Source organism: Microcebus murinus, chromosome 8 (assembly GCF_040939455.1).
Source record: "Microcebus murinus isolate Inina chromosome 8, M.murinus_Inina_mat1.0, whole genome shotgun sequence".
NCBI classification, from domain to species: domain Eukaryota; kingdom Metazoa; phylum Chordata; class Mammalia; order Primates; family Cheirogaleidae; genus Microcebus; species Microcebus murinus.
Window position 1 is genome coordinate 38,582,822 of NC_134111.1, and position 18,845 is coordinate 38,601,666.

At 37.7% G+C, this 18,845-nt stretch overlaps 1 protein-coding gene across 1 annotated transcript in view; it reads right to left on the reverse strand.

Moving 5' to 3' along the window:
• Positions 1 to 18,845, reverse strand: part of CCDC148 (coiled-coil domain containing 148) — a 240,843-nt gene that overhangs the window by 57,168 nt on the left and 164,830 nt on the right. Inside the window, exon 11 of the mRNA XM_012745265.2 lies at positions 4,490 to 4,608. Coding sequence (XP_012600719.1) covers positions 4,490 to 4,608 — 119 coding nt within the window. The remainder of the gene's footprint in view (positions 1 to 4,489; positions 4,609 to 18,845) is intronic.

Sequence of the window (18,845 nt, forward strand, 5' to 3'; positions counted from 1 at the left end):
AAAATTGAAAGCATTCCCACTAAGTTCCACTAAGAACTGGACCAAAACAAGGATGTTCACTGTCACCACTTCTAGTCAACACAGTGCTGGAAGTCCTACCTAGAGCAATCAGGTAAGAGAAACAAATTAAGGATATTCGAATTATGAAAGAGGAGGTCAAACTATTGCTTTTTATAGACAATATGATGTTATATCTACAAAACCCCAAAGATTCCACCAAGAGACTCCGGGAATTGATAAATAAATTAAGCAAAGTCTCAGTTTACAAAATCAGTATACACAAATCAGTAGCATTCCTATACACTGATAACAGTCAAGTTGAGAATCCAAAGACTCAATACCATTCACAACTGCTGCAAAGAAAATGAAATACCTAGAAATATACTTAACCAAGGAGGTGAAAGATCTCTACAAAGAGAACTACTAAGAAATTGCAGATGATACAAAAAAGTGGAAAAACATATCATGCTCATGGATTAGAATAATCAACATTGTTAAAATGTCCATTTTACCCAGTGTGATTTACAGATTCAATGCAATCCCCATAAAAATACCAATGTCATATTTTGCAGTTCTAGAAAAAAATGATTCTATGCTTTGTGTGGAACCAGAAAAGAACTGAAATAGCCAAAGCAATCTAAAGCAAAAGGAGCAAATTGAGAAGTATCATATTACCAGATAATATTACCATATTATCATATTCAAACTATACTACTGTGGTTGGTTGCAACTATAGTAACCAAAACAACATGGGACTGTCACAAAAATAGAGACATAGACCAATGAAGCAGGACAGAAAACCCAGATATAAGACTGTCCCCATAGAGCCAACTGATCTTTGGAAAGCAGATGACAATATACACAGGGGAAAAGAATACCTATTCAATATATGGAACTAGGGAAATTGGATAGCCACATGCAGAAGAATGAAACAGGACTCACATCTCTCACCATTCACAAAAAAATTCAATATGGATAAAGGACTTAAATGTAAGGCTTAAAACCATAAGAATTCTATAAGAAAATGTAGGAAAATCTTTTCTGGATATCAGCCTAGGCAAAGAATTTATGAAGAAGACCTCAATGGCAATCACAGTAACAATAAAAATAAGTAAATAAATTGGATTTAATTAAATTAAAAAGCTTCCACATAGCCAAGGAAGTAACTAAGAGAATAGACCTACAGAATAGAATAAAAATATTCTCAAGGTATACATCCAATAAAGAACTAATAACTAGAATCTACAAAGAACTCAAGCAAATCAGGAAGAAAAAAATCAAAGAACCCCATTAAAAAGTAGGCAATAGACATGAACACAAGCTTCTCAAAAGAAGATAGACAACTGGCCAATAAATATATGAAAAACTGCTCAATGTCACTAATCATCTTTAGGGAAATACAGATCAAAACCACAATGAGTTATCACCTTACTCATTTTAGAATAGCTTTTATTAGAGTCCCAAAACAATAGATGCTAGCATTGATGTAGATAGAAAGGAATACTTATACGCTGTTGGTGGGACTGCAAATTAGTACAACCTCTATGGAAAGAGCATGGAGAGTCCTCAAAGAACTAAATGTCAACCTACCATTTGGTACAGCAATCCCACTACTGGATATTTACACAAAGGGAAAGAAGTCATTTTTATCAAAGAAACACCTATATTCAAATGTTTGTTAGCAAAGATGTGGAATCAACACAGGAGCCCATCAATTCATGAGTGGATTAATAAAATGTGGTATATATATACCATGGAATACAACTCAGCCATGAAGAAGGACAACTTAATTATCACCTTTTGTGATAATTTGGATGGAACTGGAGACAATTTATCCTAAGTGAAGTATCTCAAGAATGGAAAAACAAACACCACATGTATTCACTATTATAATGGAACTAACTGATAAGCACACATATGCGTAGAGGGAAGTGAATCTCAAAGGAAATCATGCAGGGGTTGAAGAGGGTGGAGGGGATGGGCAAAAATCTACCTCACTGGTATAGTGAACACTATCTGGGTGACAGGCACACTTTAACCCTGACTCAAGCATTACAAAAATAATTCATGGGCCGGGCGCTGTGGCTCACGCCTGTAATCCTAGCTCTTGGGAGGCCGAGGCGGGCGGATTGCTCAAAGGTCAGGAGTTCAAAACCAGCCTGAGCAAGAGCGAGACCCCGTCTCTACTATAAATAGAAAGAAATTAATTGGCCAACTGATATATATATAAAAAATTAGCCGGGCATGGTGGCACATGCCTGTAGTCCCAGCTACGTGGGAGGCTGAGGCAGGAGGATTGCTTGAGCCCAGGAGTTTGAGGTTGCTGTGAGCTAGGCTGACGCCACGGCACTCACTCTAGCCTGGATAACAAAGCGAGACTCTGTCTCAAAAAAAAAAAAAAAAAAAAAAAAAAAAAAATAATTCATGTAACCAAAAACATTTTTATCCCTATAATACTTTGAAATAAAAAGAAAAAACAGGTACTATATCTTTTTATTAGATTTAACTACATGAAATTGCAAATACTCAATTATTTTTGACCTACAAAAATGGCATTTTCTTATGGCTCAATCTAATATACCAGTTTATTTAGAAGTATTGTTTTCAAGAAACATAATCTTAGAATTTAAAAAAAGAAAAAAGGAACTAAACAACAGAAGTTTTCAAACCCTCAGGGTTATGTATATTTGTGAAGACAGACCTGGAAATTGTTTTAAGTCTTCTTATTCTAGCGTGAAAAAAATGTGCCTACAGTTAACATATCAAATGCAAGTTTTGTGAATTGTATTTCCATTGTACAGAAAATGTTTTAATAAATCAACCAAATTTCTTAGCATCATATAGTTACAAAGGAACACAACTTCTGTTTATTGTCAAAAGTATAAGTTACCGGTGATTTTTACAAGTTGAACTACATTTCCCTAAATGCTTCTATGTACAAATATCATCAAAAATTTTCTGAGAATTATTTCTGTTATATATCCTGATATTTTAAAGGCCTTCTTCATTGATTCCACATGGGTATACACACATTAGATCCATAAATCATCTCAATCTACAGCACTTCAACGTAAGAGTTGAACGTATAGATCACAGACCCTTAAAAGTTGTCAACTCAGCCCTCGGAAGTTATTGGTTTCAATTTTACAGAGGATAAAATAGAGCCTAGTGGAGGTTAAATGAGAGACTTTCCCGAGGTCTATTCAAAGAAGAGTTCAGACTAAACTTGGTTTCCTGGCTTCTAGTCATTTGTACTCTTTGTTGTCTTGTAATATGCCTAATTTTCTCCTGCTATGTAATGCAGATTAATCTGATTTTCCTTTTTTTTTTTTTCAACTGAAGTTCTGAGTCAGCTAATCTTGATAATTATTGGGAAAGGAAGCAAAAGACTGAAATAACTCTGTAAGCAAAGAAGCTCCCTGGCTGTCAGGTGTGATTTTATTGGAAGCATGTCTCCTAACGCAGGGACTACACATCTGTTCTGTTTTCCTCATTCCTTTTAAATCCTGTGGCTCTCTTTTGTTTTGCTGGGATAGCTATAGACTATCTAATCAGCCTTATGGCCATTGCCTTTGTCTTACCCTTTCATATTAATATTTAGCTGTTTGGGAGTTTTGTCTAAATCCTTGTTTTAGACCTCTGACCTGCCTTCTGGTATCCACTTACATATTGATCCGTCCTGAGCTACATGAAAAATAATGTGAATTTCATCCAGAAAATCCTTAGTAATGTGTAGCATCTGTTTGGAACTCCAGATTCACCCTGTGGCCTTGGTGACAGAGTTTGAGATAACTGTCATATGGGTCTCAAAGGAAGCTTCCTAGGTACAAGTGAACCTTGTTGTATAAAATAGTTGTCTTCCAAACTGTGTTGTTATGCTGTTGTTTCCTGATTGCCCCTAATTGATACTGTAACTTTGGAAAAATAATTTTAATCTCTTAGTATACTCATATAAAAAATGAGGCGACAGGGCTGCTTGACCTCAGATGTTCCTTTCAGCTCTCAAATTACATAATTCTAGGAAATTCAGGATTTTTCCACATATGGGGTATACCCTAAGTATATTATAATGAATACCACACAGCGCTGTATAATTGTATATTCTCTTTCCCAGTCTTGGTCACAGTAAATGGGTCTCTCTTCTTATTGGAATAATGGTTTCCCCCTTGTGGGTCGAAATATAAAGTCACAGCAGCAGCCAGTATCTTTTCACACACACAGGGGGTAATTAAATACTATAAAATCCTCTGAGGGATTTAACTAGGGCGTTATCTAAGGAACAAAATGGAAAACTAGAGGTTCATGTGTGAATATGAGAGTTTAAAATACATTATATATATATATATCATTTTATCCATTTGTGAATATAAATATTAAAAGAATACATTAAGCATAGAAAAATGCTCAGTCCTATATTATTTATCTTGACACATTACTGAAGACACCATTCACCACCTCCATTACTTCACAATTTAAAATTTTCCTTTACCTTTCTCTGTCTTTTACCGACTGTTCAGCCATTAATTTCTTCAGTTCTTCTAGACGCTGGAGATCTCTCATTTCCATTTCCTGCCACTTCTGTTCTTTCTTAGCCCAGTATTTTCTTATCTATTGTATAAATGTTACATAAAATTTAAATTAACAGATATGTGAAAATGAGGGGGAAGGCTATAACATTATCCATTGGTTCATATGACAAAGATTGAATTTAAATGGAACTTCATATTTTTTGTTTCTTAGATATGCATATAATATATTGGCAACAGAAAAACAAATTAAAACATGAAGGTACATGTCCTGAGAAATTGCATGGTTTAACAATTCCTGAAGTGGAAATATAACTTGTGCTGAGACCTAAGATTTTAATCTATGGCTAAAATAATTGACTTTCAGGGAGCCACAGTAAAAGCATGTTATCGTCTCTAAAGTATGTGATCTACCTGTTACTCAAGTATATTTTTATCCTCTTATGGTAATGCATTCCTTAATAAATATAGCATTAAAACTATTTTTACTTTAAAAGCATGAGTTTATTTATGCTAATGGACAGCAGGATGTTGAAAGCTTTATGCTTCTGGGAAAGTGGCAGGAGATAGGTGGGAGGAAGGAGGAAAAGAGTAAATGAGCAGGGCTGTGGTATATAGTAGTTCTGACTTATGTGGTAAAATAAAGGTCAAGCATTTCAAGTGCAAAAAGGTGAAAGCATTGTTCTTACTAGGCCTGCTTTACTTCCTTATTCTGGAAATGGAGGCAGAATGAGAAAAACAGAAGTACACATGCGCTACTTTCAGGGGGCTGAAACCATTACCTAGGATTTCCCAATGTGATGGGACAATTGAAGTTAGCGTTTGACGGAGGCTCAGGCTACCACTTTAGCCTGCCGTGTGGTGTTTGGGTCAAGAGACTGGATCTTGCTGGTGAAAAACAGAGTACTTAAATGGTGAGCACTAGCGAGTAACTAGCAGCAGAGGGTCTGTTGTAGATGCTGGCTAGCCTCACCCCCAGAGTGGCAATGGGGGCAATGCTCTCCTCTTCTGAGAGCAATGGAGATGAAAAGCTAAGTGGTTTCCCGACTTGCCCTAGCAACATGGTCTCTGATTCCTGGGAGAACCAAAAACAGCAGCCCAAGCACCATGGCCACAGCCATAGCAACTCTGCAGACACAATAGCAACATCTGCTCAATGCTTAATGAATAACTGGACGAGCTCAATTTGCAGTGATATCCACTTCCAGGGTTGACCGCAATCTGAATTTAGGGAGAACAGAGATGAAGCTGGAAGGCACCAATACCAAAGATGGAGAGTGAGGGAGAGGGTAGGAGCAGGAGAGAAATGAAACTGACTGACAAGGAATATTATGGAGTCCTAAATGACAACTGCCGGGGAATTCTATTAACACCGGATTATGGAAATGTTAGCAATGACTATATCATATCCATCTGGGGATTATAAACAGTCTTCATTTTGGTCTTTATACTATTCTGTATCACCTTATTTTTGCAATGAATATGTATTTCTCTCATAATCAGAAAAAATAAAGCTACTTCAAAACTAAATTTTAGAAAAGAGCAGATGTTGAATTAAAGCACATTTTTCTCTGGGTTCCAACAGACCAATAATGTTTGCTTACTCCCAGCATTGGCCCTGGTGGGAAGTCAGTGGCCCTTTTGCAGACAATCCATGACCACAAGAAGAGAACCCCCAGGTTGTTGGTACCCTCAGATCTCTGACCCCACTTGTTGCACTGTCTTGTACAGGCCCTAGAAGTATGTAACATCCGGAGCCTTTTGGAATCTCCAGACCAATTATTTCCATCTTTGACTCTCTGGTACCCTTAGCCATTCCATGGTGTGTTCTCTCTCTCTCAACTTCTCATGATTCACTCTTTTGCTCCGTCCCAGTGCTTTCTGCTGGGCCCTCTGGAACCTCAGCATCATTGGACCTAAAATCCCCTGCATCTCCAATCTTCAGAAGACTACTTCCTTGTTTTCACTGAAATTTTCTTGAGTGAAGGATGCTCATATTCTGATGCCACATGTGTGCCATGGGACTGGGGAATGTCTGGGTATGTTTCTCATTGTTAACTGCTACTTTCAAGACCACTATCCTATCCTTCTCAGGTGCAATTCTTTTTCCTTTTGATGTTTCCACTATCTGGATACATCTCCTCTACCTGTCCTTATCACTGGCATGTGTGCATTTCCAGGTCACTCTAAAATACACATCAAGAATTCAGGTGTCCTAATCACAGCCTTCTCCAACATAGGCGCTTCCACCTTCCTAGCCAATTTTGGCATCTGAATGCCCTTTCAGTCTGTTATTCTCCCAATTCCATGACTTCCTCCATTCTAGGAAGCCACCTCCTCCTCCAGGATTCTATTATCATTGAAAACAGTTCCAGCTCTGAAATCTTGAATTATAGCGATAGACTCTGTGACCAGAACCAGCACCTCCCCCTTCCCATTATTCTCTGAGCTGTGTCCATATAATGTTATTCCCCTGGCATAGCCCTCATCACAATGCTTCACTAATTAGTACACTTTTCTTCTCTCCCACTAGGCTGCAGAAATTGTGATTTATTCAACTAAAGTGTCCAGAACATAGCATGTACTTATAACCATTTGATTGACAACACAATTGTAGGAACTGATACCAAGTGTTTAATTTCAATGAACCCTTCAATGATGATCAGCATTTCTTTTATGAATTCTTGGTCAATGGCTCAATTTCTCATAATGGTATTCCAAAACCTGTTTACTGTGTTCAGCTCCACACCTGCCTCCTCACTTTCATCAAAGGGAATAGGAGCTCTAAAAGGTACCTTTCTTGCTGTGCTGCCCATCAGAGGAAAAGGTGTCCTTCCTTCTGTTTGAGGCTAATCCCTCAGCTGGGGTGCAGATACCATTCCCAATTCCACCTTCTCTGTAACCCTATTCTGTATCTACCTCCTTTTCCCCTTGTTTAACCTCTTGGTCTTTACAGCTCCTTTTCTTCACATGGAATTAAACACAAATCTCTCTGATAAAAAACTGTCCTACTTTCTTTAGACCCCCAAGACTGTAGCCCTTCATGCACCACACCCTTTATTGTTCCTTTTTAGCCAAGCATCTTAGAATACTTGTTTTTTTCCATCTTTGCACCCTTGCATCTTTCCATCTTTGCATCCAAAATAGGAGAGTAAAATCTCCTATTTTACTTTGAGGTATTTCTACCTCTACCTTCTACTCCAAATTCACTGTTCTCATCAGTGATGTCTCTGTGTATTTGATTCTATTAATCCTTATCTGTAGCATTACAACACTACTGACTTTGGTATTCACTTGTTCAACGAATATATCAGCACATGCTTGAAGCCAGAGACTGTGCTAGGTACTTGGGATATGGTGCTTAAAGAGAAATAGGCCCCTGCCGCAAGGACCTAGGACTTTCCAGAACAGAAGAGAGACAATAAAGAATAAATGATGAGTAGGATATTACATGTTGATTAACTTCTAAGAAAGAAATAAGTAGAGTGATGATATAGAAAAATTGGGGTAGAGTTATTAGAAGGTATATTTAAAATGTCTTAAATAGAATATTTGGATGAAATGACATTTGGATGAAAATATGCAAGATGGGAGTAAAATACGCATGGGCAGAGATGGAGGGGAGTACTTCAAGAAGCGGGAGTGGTAGGAGCAACAGCACTGGTTGGGAAAGATCTTGCATGTGTGGGAAATTGGGAAGAGGGAGGCCAGTGCAGCTGGAGTAGGTGATGTGAGTTAAGACTCGAAGTGAGATTGGAGAGCTGCATGGGGCTAGATGATTAGGGCAGGATTTAGTTCCAGAAACTAAGAAGAACCATTGAAGAGATTAAAGAAAGTAGTGACATGGTCTGATTTACATTTTAAAAATAGAGCTCTGGCCAGGCATGTTGGTTCATACCTGTAATCCTAGCACTCTGGGAGGCCAAGATGGGAAGATTGCTGGAGGTCAGGAGTTTGAGACCAATCTCAGCAACAGTGAGACCCCGTCTCTACTAAAAATGGAAAGAAATTAGACAACCTATAATAGAACAAATTAGCTGGGCATGGTGGCGCATGCCTGTAGTCCCAGCTACTCGGGAGGCTGAGGCAGGAGGATCGCTTGAGTCCAGGAGTTTGAGGTTGCTGTGAGCTAGGCTGATGCCACGGTACTCTAGCCTGGACTGAGCAAAACTCTGCCTCAAAAAATAAAAATAAATAAAAACAAAGCTCTGGCTATCATGTGGAGCAAGATACTAGAGGAGCTAAGGAGAAAAAAGGAGGCAAGATAGAAGGATAAGACCAAGGTAAGCAGCCAGACTCAGGATACAGAGTCAAGTGTTTTGATCTGAAATGTGCTTTTGAGTGGAATCAGAGTGCTTATTGAGGGATTCAGTGTGAAAATTGGAGGAAAGAGGAATCAAGCACAATACCTAAGTTTTTGCTTCAGCAACTGGTTGGAGAGTGGTACCAATAACTGATATAGGAGTTTGGTAGAATAACAGGTTTGGGAAAGGAAGACAATCAAGAGCTCAGTTTTGAACATGTCACACTTGATATGCCTATAAAACCTCTAAGTAGAGAGGACACACAAACATCTGGAGGCACAAATGGTGGCTCAGGGAAAAATTCAGTGCTGGTGGCCTAAATTAAGGAGATGTCCACTTAAATGGTATTTGATCCCACAGGACTGGATGACATTCCTAGGACAAGAATGTAAACAGAAGAGAGATGGTGGCCATGACCTTTCAAGTTTATCTGCTTTTTGCACATTTTTCTCTGCTAGCATGACTTAATTTCCCTCCTCCACCTGTCAATCTTATCTTATTTTTAAACCAGAACACATGCCACTTCCTCCTTTTTCTGAATCCTCCAGGAAAAGCATTAGCTCCATCCTTGGCACACCAGTGACCCTTTGCTCATGGTTTATCACACTCCTTTCTTTGCCCTGCCTTGCATTCATTGATTCTTTTTCTTGAGACTCTGCCCCTGGATTGTTACCAATATATTGGGCATTTACTACATGCCTGAAATGCTCTGCCCTGCTTGTTGCCTGGTAAATCCCTCCTGTTCATCCTGTAAGATCCAATTTTAGCATTGCCTTCTCAGCCTTTCTCCCTCTCTACCCCCTCCAGACATAGCTCAGTATACTTTCTAAGGCACTATTTATGCATCCTTAGCATAGCATTTCCCATATTGATCTGCATTATTTATCTCTGTATGCCCAGTACCTTGTATCATGTCTGACATATAATAGGGCTTAATTGATCACTGTTAGGTAGGTGGAAGCTTCTTCTGGTCTCTGGTTCAACAACAACAACAAAGTTGTAGATGAGAACAAGGCCAGCAGTGTTATTTGCAGGATGACAAAGGCTGAACTAAGTAGTTCCCTAAGGACAGTTCCATTTGCTTTTCATCAATTAATAGGAACGGGAAGCGTGTATCAAGAATTATTGGCTTTGCAAGCTTCAAATTAAAGTCAAGACTAAGGGTATTTAACTAGTCCTTTGGGACATTTGCTGAGACACAGATTTGAAATGCACTGATTTTTAGGAATTTTGTGTCATCATTATAATATTCTAATGATAGGGGAATCAGAAAGTAAGTACATATGATGAGTTGAATTTAAAGCTTGCCTCTTGACTGCCACATGAGGTTTATAGAAAAAGTTTGCTTTTCTGAAAAACAAAACAAGCCCTCATTATCCCTCATCTCCTCTCATTATCTCTGATTTGTATTAGATGCAACACACTCCTTTTCACAGTTCCACATTTTATTCATTTTGGTAAACTTAAGCCAGTAAAAGTATAAATAAACTGAAGAAACTATTCTCCATATATATTTATTCACCAAAAATAATGCTATGCTATTTTTTCAGAGGGTTTAAGATCATTTTTATATTCTACCTTGCTTTTGTAATCTTCCAGATAATTTGCTTTTTATTAAAAACTTCACTAGAAAACAGAATGTTTATGGTATTAGAGTACCTCAAAGTTTAACTTTAAAAAATATTATACAACCATTAAATTCAGCATGAAATAAGAAATTCTTATTTATACATAGAAAGCAGAAAGTTAGGACTAAAGAATTATAGTAGGAAAATAGTTGGTCTCGTATTTCAAGTTATCTGTGTGATGTTGAGTCTTTGAACAAACAGACCTCTGCACATCACTGCCACATCATTATCTCAAAGGCTTTAGCGACTTAGGCAGAGGTCATAACACTTCACCATACTCACAAAAGATGTGAAATATGAAGTTCAAAATATCCAGTTCCAGTCTCCATAAACCATTGAGATAAAGCATATTTATTTCATTTCCTACATTCTAATTTACTTAGTTCATTAAATCTTAAAGATCTCCTTTCTAAGGTAGACAGTAGAATTGTGTTCACCAAAGGCTGGGAACAGGTAGGAGATGAAGAAATATTGGCTGATAGGTACAAAAATACAGTTAGATAGAAGGAATAAGTTGTAGTGTTTGATTGCACAGTAGGATGACTATAGTTAACAATTTATTATATATTTCAAAATACCTAGAAAAGAATATTCTTTTCTTGGTCTTAACACAAAGAAATGATAAATGTTTCATGTGTTGGATATCTCAATTACCCTGATTTGGTTATTACATGTTGTATGCATTTTTCAAAATAGCACATGTACCCCATAAATTTGTATAATCATTATGTATCAATAAAAAAAAAGATCTCCTTTCTACTTTTAGCCTGGAATATGCAACCCCACACACACAAAAATTAGCATTGTATATATAAAAACATAACAGACATCTTAATAGAAAAGTATTTGTTTAATACTTCAGATATTTTTCCCATTCATTTCATCTAGGTCAGTGATGGTATCTGTATCACATAAAATCACCACAAATTGAAGTATGACTCCTCTTTCTATATAATCAATTTGAAAATTATTGACATTTTTGCCACATAATGTTTCACACATTTGTGTGAACTTCTGGAAGGTAAGGAACATGCGTTATACTATAGTATTTATCTGTATTTATAATAGTATCACACCTTACAGGAAAGAGGTGCAGGGTATATATTCGCTAAACTGATCCAAGGAAAAATAATATAGAAAGGTAGCATTGCCCAAAATACTTTTCTTATATCAGCTCATATAAATCCAAAATCACCTGGATAGATAATAATGATGCAACTTTTCAATCAGTGAGCCAATTCATTTAGTTGTGTGGGGGTATGCAGGCACATTCAATCTCAACAGAGATGGGGATGGGTATTTCTCTAAGTCAAATTGCTTGCAGATGCCAGATTGAAGGTACTTTATGCCAGAGATGGGTATTTAGTCACTCCTACCCTAAAAACCTTTCAGCCATCATTATTTCTTCTATATTTCATGGTACAAAGATCTATATGTGCTTCAACCTAAGACTGGGTTAAGTTTCTGAATAAAAATTTAGCTTCAAAAGAATGACCTTGCAGGGCATTCATTATGGAAAGATAGGAAAACTCCCTACATGGAAAAGAAACCACAGCTAGATCTTTGGTTTTCAAAATAGAAAGTCAATTTTGCCACCATCCTGCCTGGTTATTTGAACGTAATGGATCTTTTCTCAGTCCACAATTCATTCTCTTTGCATTTCAGCTACATATCAGTGCCCTAAACTTGAACATTTTAGCAACCAATTTCCAAGCTGATAAACAAACTCATCCACCTCTGGTAGGAGGATAAATTGTCATATTCTTTCTGAAGAATAAATAAGAAAATAAGACTAAGAAAATAACTAGCAACAGTCTTCAGAATTAAGAAATAAGATTTTAAGGATTAACAGGCAGGGGATACCTGCAAAGATTTAAATGCTGGTATGCTCATTACAATTTTAAAAGGGTGAAAAATTAGAAATAATATAACTATCCCAAATTGTGAGGTTGGAAAAACATACTAATCTGATGAAACATTATGCAGGCACTAAAAATTATGTGGTAGGAGAAAAGGGAAAAATATGCAAGATATGTTGATAAATGGAGAAAAATCAAGTTGAAAATAATATGTTCAGTATGATTCTAGTTAAGTTAAAGTTCCTGTGTATGTAGGAAAAAAATGAATGTAAAAATATTGTTAATAATTTTCTTTTGGTAGTGGTTTAGGATTTGGGATGATTTTATTATATTTTGTATGCTTGTTTGTATTTTCCAAATTCTTTCCAATGGACATAAAAATACTTTATAATTACAAAAGTACATTTTTAAAAAGTCTGGCCAAGAAAATTTATATTTAGCAGGAGTATCTAAGTGACATGACTACTATTCATTCCTAAAGTTTCCAAAGTCTTTCTAAATCAAGTCAAATGACAAGAATACTGTATATATATCCACACAACATTTTCACTTTTTATCATCTTGCATGTAGAATCACTTTCACTTTCTCCAGTTTTACGAACTATGATTTAATTTTATTCCATAGGCCTCATAAAGGCTGGTGCAATATCATAAGAATATTGCTTTAGACTTGTAAAACTCCTATTGAAAATGCTATCTATTGAGTAGGTTGCATTTCTTCTCCCAATATATTTTGTCAGATCCTAATCTGCTGGTATGCTGTCTATTATTAGAAAATAAGAGCTAAAATGTTTCCCTTTAACTTAACCATGTTCAATTACAACACCCTTCTTTAGTCTTGGTTTGCTGACATAACGACATCCTCATCCTCTTAATTTCTTGTCTCTCGTTCTCTTACTGATTTTCTATTTTAATGATTCCTAATAGGAAACAGATGGCACACTCAAAATTAGGATGAATCGAGAAGAATATAATAAGGAGAGAATTGACAAAGGAGGTTTGGAATGCACAGGACAGCCACAAGGGACCATTTAGTGCCGGGTGGCTTTACCATCTATAGACCAGAGACAGAGAAGGCTGGGTGGGGAGGGCCATCTGGCAGAAGCTGAGACCTTTGGTGAAGGACACAACTGGTCAGCACAGGGCAAGGAGCTGGGAAAATAACTCTCTGGACCTCATTCCCCTCCCTCACTCTGGCTACCACGTTCTACTTTGGCTGAACCCAACCAGAAGCCAGAGGGCAAGAGAGCCACCTAGGAGTAGAATGGGCCACAGAGTAGAATGGAGGGTAATACAACCCTGGTGGAAGATACCCAGCACAATAGTATTAATGCCTTTTATTATATATAGTTTGGAAGTAGTAATGCCTATAAATAAGTAACATTAATTCCTCTTAGGTGGTGTTTACTTTGGTCACTTATGTGAGCATTTTCCCATAGCAAAGCAGCCTGCTTAAATTAGCAATAAGCTATTTTCTGCTATGATGTAGTCTTATGTCCTTATAACATGATGAGCCAAGAAAGTATATGTAGAGTAAACACATTAGTTATCTCCCTCTTAATTGAAATGCCAGGTGGATTAAAAAATAACTGTCACGTCTCCTTTAGGAGGAAGGTCTGTTTTCAGCATGGGCATTGAAATATTGCATAATGATCATGTCATATGTTGATATTGCTGAAATGAATTTGTCTGTAATCTTGTTTAATTTCTCTCTTTTCACTATTCATTAAGAAGGGAGTATATATACTGAGGATGCCGTATTTCAAAACCTGAAGTGTCAGGGAGAGTGAAAAGTGAAAAGTAATCAAACCTCAGAGTCATTCAATCATGACTTAGAGCCAAGGTAATTTTTGTGATCATTTAATCCAAAGCCCTCATTTTACAACTGAAGAGGCAAAACTCCTGGAGCCTACACGACTTGCCAAGGTCACCCATCTTGCCCAGGCCTCCTAGTTTGGCATGCTTTCCTCTATATCTCAACATCAGAGCAGAGTCATATACAGTTCATTCACTAAATTCATTCGTTCCAATATTTTCCAGGCACTGGGGATAGGCGATGACGAAAACAGACAAATTTCCTTTTCTCATGGGGTTTACATTCTACAAGGGGCAGTGAAGATAGCCAATAAATAAATAAATAGATGTCAGAGAGTCATAAATGCTAAAGAAAAAAATAAAGCAGATAAATACAGTGACAGGGAAGGAGGATGCCATTTTAAGTTAGGTCATCAAAGACATTCTTTCTAAGTTGAAATTTGTGCAAGACCCTTGGTGGGGTGTGGGGGTGACTCATGCAGACATCTGGCAGAGGAGGGCTTCAGGGAGAGGGAACAGCCACAGGGCAAAAAGCTAAGGGGATGTGCTAGAGTGTTCACATAGGGGGAAGTGGGCTGTTAGGGCTGGGCAGAGTGGAGGCAAAGTGGTAGGACATGAGGTCTGAGAGGTATTGATGCAGTGCAGGGAGGTAGACCGTGCAGGGCCTTGCATGTCCTGGTCAGAACTTTGGGTTTTATTCTGAGTGGGACAGACATTGACATGCTTTCAGCAGAGGACTGACATGATCTGAAGTGCATTTTAGAACTATCAGTTTGGCCACTGTGTGGGAAATGGATTGGACAAGAGGGATGTGAATGGAAAGAGAGGAGGCAGAGACATTAGTTATAAGATTAGGAGGCTCTTCTAACAGTCCTGATTATATTTTAAAGGTAGAACCTTCTATCTATGCCAACAGATGAAGGTATAAACAGGAAAAATTAGGAGTCAAAGATGATACCAAGGCTTGGTAGAATAGATTTTCATTTATTAAGAAAAGGAACACTAGGAAAGGCGTGGGTTTAGAGGGAAAGCAAGCACATAGTTTGGACATACTAGATTCGAGGAGCTGGTTATGTGAGTTTTGGAGTTCAAGAGAGAAGTCCATGCCAGAGCTATTAATTGGTATTAGTTGGCATATAAATATATATAAAGTTATGTTGGATTGGTGGAGATCACCTGGAAAGTAAACATACTGAGCGTCCAGCTTCCCAGGGCGCTCCCAAGCTTAGAAGATGGAGTGATGTTTACTGGGAAGGAGATACCAACAAGACAGAAGAACAAAGAGAGAATGGCTTCCTAAAAATCTAGTAAATCAAGTTTCCCCAAGAGGACGCAGCAATCTGCTCTATCATAATGATTCAAGTAAGGTGAGGACTAAGAACTGACCACTGGAATTAGCAACATGGAGGTTGACAATGATCTTGGCAAGTGCAGCATTGCCAGAGTGGTTCACGAGAGAAACGGAGGAGATAAATTGGAAACACTGTGTAAAGGCCGTGGAATGGTGAGATTTTCTGAAGGGGGATATATGGGATTAAGAGAGAGTATTTGTTAGATGGAAGTCATAATGGCATATGTGTAGGTTAAAGGGAAAGATCTAGAAAAGGGGGAAATGATGGTGGTAGGAGAGAAACAATCTTGAGAAGGTGAGAGGGGATGGGATTCAGTGCAGAAATGGAGGGCCAGCCTTAGGAGCACAGACACTTCATGTACTGTAAAAGGAGGGAAGGCCAGATAATGGGTACAGATTCTGAGAGGGTGGTAAATTTGATATTGGAAGACTGTGGAAGTTCTCTTCTTGTCAACAGGTAATGAAATCACATCAAAATTATTAATATTTTCTTCAGTCTACTTAACAAAAAGAATGGCACCAAGGAGGCAATGAAGAAGGCATTTTTAATCTGTTTATATTTGATACCCTTAATACTTCAACTTTGATCAAATTATAATCTAGTTTTTTTGTAAAGTGTTTAGCCATAGTGGTTCATTAACCCAGGGAGAGAAATCTTGAAAGAATATTAAGAAGGGTAAGGAGACAGACATAGTAAGCTGTGTGCACCTTGAGAACATAAAAGAAATTCTACTAGTAAGCAGGCAGGTACTACTAAAGAATTTTTAAATTATCAATTACCTATCTATTGAATAGTTATGAGTAAATCAGGACAGAACTAAAGCCATGAAAATGATCCTAAAGTGAATAGTCTGAGGTTTCTCAAAATTAATTAATAACAAAATTGACAGCAAACAGCAATCACAATGAGGAGCAGAGTAGCACAGTTTTTGAAATCATGAACTTTGAAGTTAGACCACCTGGGTTCAAATCCTAACTGCACCACTTAATGTCTATGTGACTTTGGGGAAATTATGGAACCTCTGTGTCTCAGTTTTTTCATTTATACAATGAGGATCATATTAACATCCACCCCTTAGGGCTGTTAAGAACATTAAATGAACATAGAATAGTGTTTTGCAAGCCGGGCGCGGTGGCTCACGCCTGTAATCCTAGCACTCTGGGAGGCTGAGGCGGGCGGATTGCTCGAGGTCAGGAGTTCGAAACCAGCCTGAGCAAGAGCAAGACCCCGTCTCTACTATAAATAGAAAGAAATTAATTGGCCAACTAATATATATATATATAAAATTAGCCGGGCATGGTGGCGCATGCCTGTAGTCCCAGCTACTTGGGAGGCTGAGGCAGAGGATTGCTTGAGCCCAGGAGTTTGAGGTTGCTGTGAGCTAGGCTGACGCCACGGCACTCACTCTAGCCTGGGCAACAAGCGAGACTCTGTCTCAAAAAAAAAAAAAAAAAGAATAGTGTTTTGCACATAGCAGGCACTGTTTACGTGCCTGTTAATTAAATCCAACCCCTATGAATAATCAAGACCTATACAGAAAATGTAGCCTAAAATTGACACCTGGAGTTAATTTTTAAGATTCTTCATCTAAAACTGTCTAGTGGGAAATCTTTCTCAGAAAAACAAATACATCTGGCTTTTGATCATCCAGGCTTCCTTTTTTTTTCTCTACCTGACTTTCTTGAGAGTAGAATGATTCCATTAGTTTTTCTACTTTTTAAAAAGGATGCTCTAATGGAAGTTTTACAAGACAGTTGAAACAAGAAAAGTGAGTTTCTTGGATTACCATTCTACCTTCCTTTTCTGTCACCCCTTGACTAATATACTGCACTGATAGTTGAGTCTATGTTTAGTCTCGTGTTAAAAGATTAGAATAAGTTAATTTAATAAGTGTACTTTAATGTTCATTTCTAAATTTTAATAACAAAATAAGAACATTACGAACATTTTAAAATTAGATGACCCTTAATTTATTTCTTTTGCATAATTAAAGCTCCCATTCTAATTTCTTTACCCATACAATAACATTTAAAGGAACAATATTAAATTCTCAGAAAATAAAGTCTGAATCTTTAGTTTATTGTGGAGTCCTAGCTATATAAAATATATACTATCTTCTCCTTTGACCATTATATTATTCTGAGAGTTAATTTGCCAATTAGGTTTTTCAGCCCCCATGTTTGCAGTAGTTCATCAGATTCCCAAATAAAAAGACTAATGGCTAAATAAAAAACACCATCTTGAACTTTTCAAGATCATACATCTAGGAGTTAGTAATTAACAGAACCTCAAAACAGAGAGTAGGAAGTAGCTCAACAGATTGGTCCTTAGTCCAGTATAGATACTTCAGCTCTGGTGGCAGGTGGTTCTTTTGCATTGAGGATGCTTATGATGAGAGATCTTGGACATTAAACTAGAGATCAAGCTGGTCCTCAGAGTTCAGAGACATGTTTCCAGGGTCCAGAAAGTCTGTGAGAGGTCTTATATTCCATAGTCTCAGTTTTATGAAAATGTAAAAGAATGCTATAAGCCAATTTCAGATCATCTGAATGTCACTGTATTACTGAGTGCTGCCACAGTGTTTTCATTCGTGTTCACATTTCAGGTGGCCCTAGTGACATATTACATAAATTGACACATTAAGTCATTTTAGTCTAACTGGTATCCAGTTAGATCTCTCTTTTCTCTCTCTCTCTCTTTCTCTCTCACATACATATATGCTTCTTTAAAGAAGTCTCAGTCTCTATGTGACACAAGTTTGAGAAGGAACATCATGAAGGAAAAGGACCTGGAAGACAGAGATGACTTGGGCCAGTACCAGGAGGTACCATCTCAGAGGGTCCTCTCTGCTGTGAGCTGGGTTTTCCAGGCAGCACGCTGATTTCAAAAGTTTCTTTTTTCACTGCCTAAAACCCTGAGACCTGTATCACCCTCCCTCCTCGACAGCAGAGCGTTCAATGAGATGAAAGGCAATCAGTCACACGTATTTGAAGGAAATTGCAGAGGACAGTTCTATATCCTGCAGCTCCTGTGGTGCACACACGCATGCAACAGCAATTAAAGGCATAAATGGAAAGAGAAAAATTAATAGAAAGGGAGTTGATAAATCTTACTGGAGTCAGCCAGGGCAAAAAGTCTATCCTAAGGCCCGAACTTTGATTAGCTATGGCAAACTAATAACTTCTATTAGCATAAGAGCATTCACAGGAGAAAGCAATCAGATCAGCATGAGCCAGTGTGAGGACAGAGGCCCAAAGTACAGTTTGATGATGCAGGAACAGGAAATAAGAGAAGAGGAGGTCTAGGGGTAGATGAGGACAAAGGCACTCTCCCAGCTACCCCAAGCTAAGGCCTTCATCAA